This window comes from Lathamus discolor, chromosome 24 (genome assembly GCF_037157495.1).
Source record: "Lathamus discolor isolate bLatDis1 chromosome 24, bLatDis1.hap1, whole genome shotgun sequence".
Classification (NCBI taxonomy): Eukaryota; Metazoa; Chordata; class Aves; order Psittaciformes; family Psittacidae; genus Lathamus; species Lathamus discolor.
Genome location: NC_088907.1, coordinates 1,775,965 through 1,785,159, shown reverse-complemented (window position 1 = coordinate 1,785,159; position 9,195 = coordinate 1,775,965). Strand labels below are relative to the sequence as shown.

Sequence of the window (9,195 nt, the reverse complement as noted above, 5' to 3'; positions counted from 1 at the left end):
TGCATGTCTGTGTCAGCCCTTCTGCACAGTATGTGCCGAAGGGAAAAGCCTTGTGTGCTGGAGGGCATCCAAGGGAGATAAGCTGCATTTATTGTGCTGGGAGACTCTACCATTTCTTAATGTTTTCCCTGGGGAACCCAGCCCTTTTTGCTGCTGACAGCAGCTAGCAGAAGGATTACAGAAGATGTCTTAATAGCTTTGCCAGTTTCAAAGGGTTGTACTGATTTACTGCCAACGTGCCCTGCTTAGGAGGCTAGGGTGGAGGTTGCTGCCCTCACCTTCTTCCTGGGGCATCCTGATTTGGCTCTGTCTTGCTCAGACTAGGACTCAAAGAGGTGAGTTCCAAGCAACAAGGCAGCAGACCAAGCCCATCTCTTGGCTGTGACTGCTTCTTTCCCAGAGAAGCAAATGGATCTGTGGGGCTCACCTGTTATAGTCCAGTTCAAGGTCAAAAGGTTTAAGTGAAAACAATGGCATGGATATAAAGAAATGGACTTTGGTCTGGAGGAATAGCATTTACAGCTCGCAGACTGTCCTGCCTCCAGTTTTCTGCCTATGAAAGGGATTCTTTGATTTGCTTTCATAGCTTCTTGACCTCTGCTTTGCTCTGTCAGCTGGGGAATGCAGAAATGCTTGTGTAGGTAGCGACCATGGGAAGCGAAGGGGTAGGCACACAGCGTCTCTCTTGAAGATCAGCCTAAAGGTAGCCCCCTCACCACCACTTCTGCAACAAAAGTTTTGACTCCTGGTGATATCTTTGATGTGTAATTGGGCTTGCGTGGGATCCATGCAGTTTTGTCTAGGCTATGCTTGTTGAACCACCTTGCTCTGTCCCAGATTGTAATCTTTCATATTACAAATCTAAATCAAGACTACTCTAAGGGGACATGGTAGAGGTTGACAGGAACTCCCTGAATAACCTGGCTGTTCAGTTTGCAAAGGAGATGATCCCTCCAGCAGATGGTCATGGCTTAGTTGCCTTCGGTCTTTTCTCTTAGGCATCTTTAACCTTGAGTGTCCTTGCTATCTTTCCTTAGCAGACCATGAGGCTTCCACTCAATCTCTTGCTTTAGAAAGACAGTTTTCAAACACAAAGCCCAGCTTGCTCCAGGAGCGTCTGTGTTTGGTAATACAGAGTCAGGTGATGCCCTTTTCTGGAGAAGTCTTTGTGTAAACCCAGGGTCACAGGTTAGCTAAAATGAGGTAGAACTTCATCCTACTCTGGGAAACAAGCCGGAGCTGGAGCATTTCAGAAGGAGAGGTGGTGATACTCTCTAAAGTCTGGAGTCTTGACTTCCCTATATTTTTTTGGTTGTTTAGAGTGGTCCCTGTAGTGTGGCATAAGAGCACAGACAAAAGGAGAAGACGGGACGCGTGATACTATTAAGCAGAGTGATTTTAATGAAAATGAAAAACACTGAGGAACTGAAAGAATAAGTCTGCAGTTTTACAGAACTGTCTTCAGCAAGCAGAGTGTGTCTGATGTTGGAGGATGTTTCTTCTTGTGGAAACAGTGGAGTTTGACAGTCAAGACATGTTTCTTGCTTTCAGGGTTGCTTATAAATCATGCCAGATGAGGAACAGCGTGGATATGTTACATAGCTTCTCTCCTAGGTGTCATCTTTGGTGAAGTTTATAGCTGAACAAAGTGGACTTGTTCGTGGTGGTTGCAGAAACACCTATTGCTATCGCAATACAAAGTGGCTGTGAATTAACTTAAAAAGCACTTTACTCACACCTGAAAGTCTTGATTTACTCCATTAACATGCTGTAAAGATGGCTCAGTGCTTGCTGTAATTTAAGTTGCCCTTTAGAGTAATAGTTGAAGAAATGGAAAATATTAGAAAGGGTTGTATATGGGGTAGTCTTACGCAGCTTGGCACCCACATGTCCCATTGAACTCAGCCAGAGGTGTGGGTGCTCAGCGTTTCTCAGCATCATAACCTTAGCCATGAATCCGTGCCCTGCATTTCATTTCTTGGTTGCTGTTCTAGTTGGTTGTGCATAGATAGCAGTTTCAATAGAAGCGTCTGCTTCCAAAACGAGAAGAGAAAGGGTAGCCGTACCCAAATCCGTACAGGTCCCCAAAGCCCCCATCAAAACCCCCATAACCGATAAAGCCTCTGTTCCCATACAGGCTCCCGAAGCTTCTGTAGCCGTATGGGCTGCCGTAGCGGTAGTAGCCATATGGGCTCCCATACAGGTAACCATTCAGGCCCCCAAAACCATAGAGGTCTTCATAGCCAAATCTTGAGTAGCACCCATCGTCATAGAGGTCCCTGAAGAAAGTCATTGTTCGTCGATGCAGGTAAACCTGAAACACACACCCAGAAGCAAGGTGACCTTGTGGGCTGCTGACAGCAGGAGGAAAGGCTCAAAGCTTGGGCTGAACTGATGAAATTCAACTCGCTGCCTCTTGTAGGTCTTTTTCACCCTCTTAACCATCTGCCTTTTTTTTCTTCTCATCTGAATCCCAAACAACACTTGCATGGTTGACTATCCATAGAAAATAGACTTTTTACTAACTGAGAATTGAACTTTTCCACCCCAGAAGTTAGGGAAATTTGAATAAATTTAAGAAAAATATACCAGTTCATATCCTAATGCTTATTCAGATGATACCAACAGCCTATCACATGCTCCCCTCATCACCTGTAAAGCTGCATGCTACTCAACATGGGATAAACAGTTCAATGGAGGAATTTCATTCCTGGGTGTCTACTTAAAGTAGTAAATGTTCCATGAAGTTTTTATCTAAGGATTTGAATTCCCAACACCTAATAAAAAGAAGCTGGAACTGGAAATTACTTCTGACTTCAAAACTGTGGCAGTAAACTTCAAGTTTTCAGTGTTCTAAAGCCTACTGTTAAATAACCACAGTAAGAGCAGAAAAGTTTCAGTGAAGGAATTCTTCGATGTCACAGAGAATTCTGTGTTTGGGATTAGCTCCAAAATGATAACAAATTGCTTAGGGTGTCGTATATATATATATGTTACATATATGTCACATATATATGTACACACCAGTATCTTATTTATATATATGTTCACATGTGCACACACAATTATTTCTACTAACATATAGACATATATACATACATATATACATGCAACTATACATGCATCAGAAAGAATATTGACTTACCTGGTTCACCAAGGGGAGTAGCTCAAGAGAAGTGAATAGCATTTTGGAGTTGTAGGTCCCTATATATACCCTCTTCAACTTAGGTATTAGTTCTGCAGCATATCTTCTTGCATGCATTATTCTTTCAATTGATGTAATTGGAGTCAGTGATTTTCATATTTTCAGAGTTTGATGTTATGACACATGTGTAATACCTATAGAATTTCTTTCATCTTAAAACAAGAAGAAACTGGGCTCAGCATATTTCTAGTAAAATTGCATGAAATTCTTTGTAGTTGGAGGGATAGAAATAATTTGGGGAGATGTTTAGACCATACCCATTTGCGCAATCTTCTTGCAGGTTCTCCAGTCACTTGGCTTTTACATCTGTGGTGCAACATGTAGGGGAGAGAAGGGTTAGGCTTTGGTGTGCCGAAGCATTGTAGTAGAGCTTCTATTCAACAGCCTCGTGACCTCTAGTACTACTCAGTGATACTGGTGGGGAACTTTTGCCAACTGCTTTGTTTGGGTTTTGTCCCAGTTCCTACAGCAGTGATTTGGAAGAAATCTTTCAATTCCCCTGTGAATTTTCCCAAATTTTTATTCCTATTTTAGATTTTTCTAATAGTTTCTGAGTTTTGTGAAACATAAATGCATCACCTTATTAGGACTTCGACATAAGAGACCTTAATGTGTCTTGTGAGTGACCATATTATTAAATCTGGGGTGTCTTTCGGTGACAAACTATTAATATTTAAATACTGCAACACTTTGCAAATTGAGAACATCAATGAGTGTTTATGAAGTGCTTTGGTATTCAAAATTCTGAGGAAGCCTCAACATCCTGCTTGCTCATTATTGCCCTTATTTTATATTTAAATTAATGCCAGAAATTAGGTGAAGGTCATACAAGGATTTATGCAGTTAACTTCAGCATACCTCACTGTTGTAGTGGATTTGATACACATGGTTGATTCTTTACGAAGAAAATATTCATATGGCTCCTTGAAAAACAGAATTTAGTGCACCTCACAAAATCCTTATCATTTATGATTCCCTAGCCCAAGTTCCTACTTGTATTCTCTACTTCGTTGTGCTGAACTTGCGGTCAAGCCCTCCAGTGAACTACTGCAAACAATGCTGTAGTTGTCTTTCTGTCAAAACCATGTTTTCTGCTCATGCAGCAGCATGACTTTTCTTCACCAGGAACTCTGGAGGAATGCAATTAAGATTTATTTGCAGGTCATGCTGGTCCAGTTTCCTGAAGTTGCCTATGTGGCTTAATATAAAATACTTACATTTACGTTTTCATTTCCTTTAAACATGCACCCTGGGCCATGGTGCATTAGAGTTTCCAGTGAACAACAGAGATTTTCAAACATGTGGGAAGGTTTTGTTTCTTCACTGAAAATTTCTTTCTCTTTGGGAACTTAGAAATGCTTTTAAATGATATGCGAATAAACTTCAGTTTTGACAGTGAAGACTACAAAATGGTATCAGGAATGTAGTTGGCCCAGAAAATTTTAAGATGAAAGAAACCTGTAATACATGTGACATCTGGGAGGCTGGGAACACACTAATAATCCCAAACAATGGAGAAAATTATATTAATTGAAGATATGACGTGTACAGACAAATTTGTTTTCCAGCCAATAAGACTGCAAACCTTTTGAATACACAGGGCGTCTAAGATAAGCCAGGCAGGCAAAGAGACAGTATAAAAAGGGCTCAGAGCTCTAGGCTCCTCATCAGCTCTCTTGCCTTCCTCCTCCCGGTGAACTCGGTAAGCCTTCTCTCCATTCATATTCTTCATAATAATTAGAAATTTTGGGTTAATAATTTATGTTAGGATTGTGGCTTCTCTGGCAATTAAGATTTCTCAGTACCTTGTGTCTGTGCTTGTGCATTGGTGTGTTCAAGTTTTAAAGATGCACTGAATCTTTCCTGGTCCTGTTGGTAACTGGGTATCTGGCTCCCTGATGGGGATTGCTGGTTACTAGGTCTGCAGATGCAGAGAAGGGTTTCTCCACCGTAGTCCTCAGAGAGGTCTTCCATAAATCTTCTATTCCACTTTAAGGGAGGTCTTCAGGTCTGTTTGGCAGGACAGCACGTGTTCACATGTGTGCTAATACTCCATGGTTTCTTTCATGTGCTGTCAGCATTCCAGATTCCAATCAAAATTGGTGTAAATTACTGAAATGGGACCTTCTACTTCCAACCCTGCTGCAATCATAGAATCAGCTAGGTTGGAAAAGAACACCAAGACCAACCTTTACACCAGGATTAAACCAAAAGCTGAAGTATGTTATCACGGCAAGCGTTAAACACTTCAAGCTTTCTTGAAGAGTTTCTTGAAGGATTTGGGAATGTAGAGCTCTATCCAAAGCTGATATCCTGAAATAAGTTTAGGATTATTAACTCCTAACAGTGTTCTCTAAGTAAAATCCTGAAACATCAGCAAAGAACTTTTGGTCTGTAACAGGTATATGCTGTAGCCAGTGTTTCACAAATCTCAGTGACAAAAGACATAAACCCCATTGTTCCAAAACAGTGGGGAAATGACAAAATGATAGAAATGGGATGTAATAAGGAGAATAAGGATCTGAGGAATTTGGTGATAATTTTGCTTCTGTCCTTGGTCTCACATGGCCTTTTTTTTGGATCTGAGGCTGTTCCTGCCACTGTAGTAATCATTATTTTTGCTTTCCTTCCTGTTGCTGCATTTCAGGTTTTCCACCATCGCAGAAAGATGACTTTCTTCCAAAACCAGTGCGAGGATGACTGCTATTCTCCCTGCAATTATGGGAGCCTGTACAGCTACCGCAGCTACGACTGCGGGAGTCCCTGCGGATACCGGGGCTATGGCGGCCTCTACGGCTACCGAGGCCTCTATGGCTTTGGGGACCGGTACGGCTGTGGTGGTCTCTACGGTTACCGGAGCATTTATGGCTCTGGGGACTACTATGGCTCTGGAGGTCTGTATGGCGGCTATAGGGGCTACTATGGCCTTGGAGACTGCTACAGCTACCCAGGCTTCTATTCCGGCCGCTATGGCTACCCCTTTGGTTCACGATATGGCCTGAGGTACGGCTATGGGAGCTGCTAAACCCAGCCGGAACGTCCCTGAAGTGAAGATCAACTCAGGCCCAGCAAGCACGGACTGATGGCGAATCTTGGCAGCAGTGGTCACTGGTGTGCAGAGCCCTGGTGACAACAGCCACCCACCCTTCATGGAGGCTTTGAGTGTTCTGCGCTGCTGTTGAAGTGCTTGCGATAATTTATCTGTGTCTGTGTCTACTTGCTCTCTTGCCACCCAAACCCTCCTCTTGATCAAAAGCTTGCTTCCGCAGCTCTTTGTGAAATGCTTTTCATGTTTGTTGCCATGACGTACGCAAAACCTTAATGCTGATTGAACGGAATCAGCAGGGTGTAATGTGTCTTCGGGAATGTGGTCTTTCAGTTCTGTATGCCTTTGAAAGTCTATCTGCCTTTCACTCACATTAAAAATTATGCTGCATCAATACTGCATCTCTGGTTTTATTTTTCACCTGCATGCCTCAAATATCTTGAAATCAATAGCATCAAACAGCTTGTGTGACAAAGTTATTAACTTTATATACTCAGGGATTTGCTTGTAGAGACTTGCCCTCCTCAAACTGGGAAACATGGACTTCTGTAACTGCAAGAACCTTCAGCTGTACCTCTGGTTATACATGTTTCTACAACTCCAGGCTTTGGCTTGGTGTATTCCAAATAAGTGGTTCATTTAAAGTACTTCACTGTTGCTGCTGGGATAATGTCATGTGATTCAGACATGATCCATCACTGGCTGTGATCTGCAAATGTGTGGACTCATCAGGTTTTACATTTTGAAGTAAGTTTGTGCTTTATATATTATCATGGATTCATTAAGGAGCCCAGGTTGGAAGGGACTTGGAAAGATCAGGGTTGAAAGATTAGGGACTCCCTGATGGAAAAGGGGGAGGAATTTTCCCTTCGCAGTGTATAGAGTTTGGTAGGATTAATGGAAATCCTTTAGCCAGCACCTCTGAGGCATATTTTTGTCTGTCAGTTCAGGGAACTACACTCGGAGACCATGGTTTAGAAGCAGGTAAAGTTAGAACTGATTTTTACTGACTTTTGTTGTTTTACCCACTGGATATTGTAGGCAGATGCTATAGAACCTCTGGGCTCACAACTGAGAGGCTGTGGCTGCATTAGGAGGAAGATGACGTAACGGCACTTTCTCACTGCTTCCGTGGCTGGAGGCAGCTACCAAAACACCCTGGAGACATTGAATACTGTTTCACTTGATTTTAATTTTTTAAGAACTAGTTGCCTCTTTTTCCCCCCCACTTTTCTTTCTGTCTTTTAGCTTTTAGTCCCCAGATTTAGTGAATTCTTATAACTACACCTATAGAACTGGATTTTGTTGTACCCAGTGTCTGTGTGAAATATGGTAGGAAATTGTGACTCTGGAGCAAGAACATTCAAATTGCCAGGAATAGGACAGTATTCTGCTCACTTGAACATCTTTATATACTTTCTATAAAGGCTTGTGACTAATTCTTCATTTTAAAACTTTATTATAAAGACTATTTGCAGTCCTATTTTGCTGAAAATCTGGTAATAGTTTCAATTAAGTAAAGGGACAAATTGTGGCATTTCTTAAATTTCTGAGGGGTAAAAGGGAAGAAAAGGGTATATTTACTGGGACCAACTGCTCTGGAGGCGGAGGGGTATGAAATGCTTTGCCAGCATTAGGAATATAAAGTCCCTTCAGGATGCTACCACACTCAGTATATCCACGTAAACCAGAGACAGGAAAGAATACAACTGGAAATCCATTTTTTTTTTCATGCAGAAAGAGTTTAATGCAATAAGAAAGAAGTTGGCACAGATACAGAAAGATTATAGTTTTGGGATACTGGAAAGAGCTATGGAAGATGAGTCATTGCACTACACTACCCAGAACATTCCTTTTGTTGAAGCTGTGTTGTTCAACCCTTAGGTACTTGTAAATCCAGATCAAAGAAGAGACAGCTGTAATACTTCTCCATTACACAGTCCTGCAGCACTTTACTGGAAGTAGTTATTGAAAATGCAGATGACACAAAAGCTAATTTTGCAAAGTCCTTTAACACCACTGCAGCAGCTGTAAGAAGCTTCAAATGAGCTGCAGATTGTCATGCCCGTTGCTGAAGAGTTTAAATAGGGTATCTGTCAAAAAGGGTTTAAATGCAGAATATCAAGAGAGAGCTCCCAGTTGTGAAAGACAGGAAGAAGCAGACAAAAAGAACAAAAATACAAATGCCAAAAAATGTTAGAGAGCAGCCAAGCTCCTCGTTCTCAGTAACTTCAGTTGCTGCCACAGGGGCTCAGCGCTTCTGTAAGCATTGCCTCTGACATTAGCCATTCTTCGTTGCTTGCTGGGTCGGGGTTGATTCTTGTTTCAGGGGTATTGCCACTGGGTTTAACAACAGGGGTAGCAGCACCTGTAGCTGTAGTTGCAGCAGGAGGGGTAATAGTATCTGGTGGTACATGTGCCGTAGTTGCAGCAGCCTCCGCAGCTGTATCTGCGCCGGTAGCTGCACAGGGTCCGGTAGCTGCAGGGGTTGCAGCAGCTGTAGGTCCGGGAGCAGCGCACGGTCCTGTAGCAGGGGGAGTAGCAGATGCTGTAGCACGGGTACACGCAGCAGCAAGACATCTTGGTGTGGTGGAGGGGAGCAGGCAACCTGAAAGAGAGAGGGAGGTGAGGGGTAGGGTGAGCTTGCAGGGAACGGTAGGAATCGTGGCTTAGTGGCAAGAGTACCCAACCCCGTTTCTATGCTCCCTTCTTGTTAAATCTGACTGTGAGACACAGTTTCTTTAGTTTCTCCTCTTAAAAGTGGATATAATACCCTCTTTTTGGACCTCAGACACAGGAGATTCAGCTTGCAGATGTACATCCAAATCTACATGTTTTGGTGTCTGGGCTCCCAGCACAGGCTGTTGAGGTCAATCATAAGAAGTTCATTAAAGACAGCCTCCTTGTCTGGTTTTAATCTTGTTATGTAAAATATTCTTTTTCC

The 9,195-nt window shown here is 42.5% G+C and overlaps 2 protein-coding genes across 2 annotated transcripts; one reads left to right on the top strand and one right to left on the bottom strand.

Moving 5' to 3' along the window:
* Window positions 1-2,017: 2,017 nt before the first annotated feature.
* Window positions 2,018-2,293, bottom strand: LOC136004055 (keratin-associated protein 19-2-like). The gene has a single exon (XM_065660166.1). It carries the CDS (start codon window positions 2,291-2,293, stop codon window positions 2,018-2,020), a length of 276 nt encoding a protein of 91 aa, XP_065516238.1.
* Window positions 2,294-5,873: 3,580 nt separating this feature from the next.
* LOC136003878 (keratin-associated protein 6-2-like) lies at window positions 5,874-6,230 on the top strand. Its single transcript, XM_065659859.1, has one exon. The coding sequence runs from the start codon at window positions 5,874-5,876 to the stop codon at window positions 6,228-6,230; it is 357 nt and encodes a 118-aa protein (XP_065515931.1).
* The last annotated feature ends 2,965 nt before the right edge of the window (window positions 6,231-9,195 follow it).

Excerpts from the sequence above, each read along its gene's own strand:
- LOC136004055 (XM_065660166.1), bottom strand. The coding sequence starts at position 2,293 with ATGACTTTCTTCAGGGACCTCTATGACGATGGGTGCTACTCAAGATTT.
- LOC136003878 (XM_065659859.1), top strand. The coding sequence starts at position 5,874 with ATGACTTTCTTCCAAAACCAGTGCGAGGATGACTGCTATTCTCCCTGC.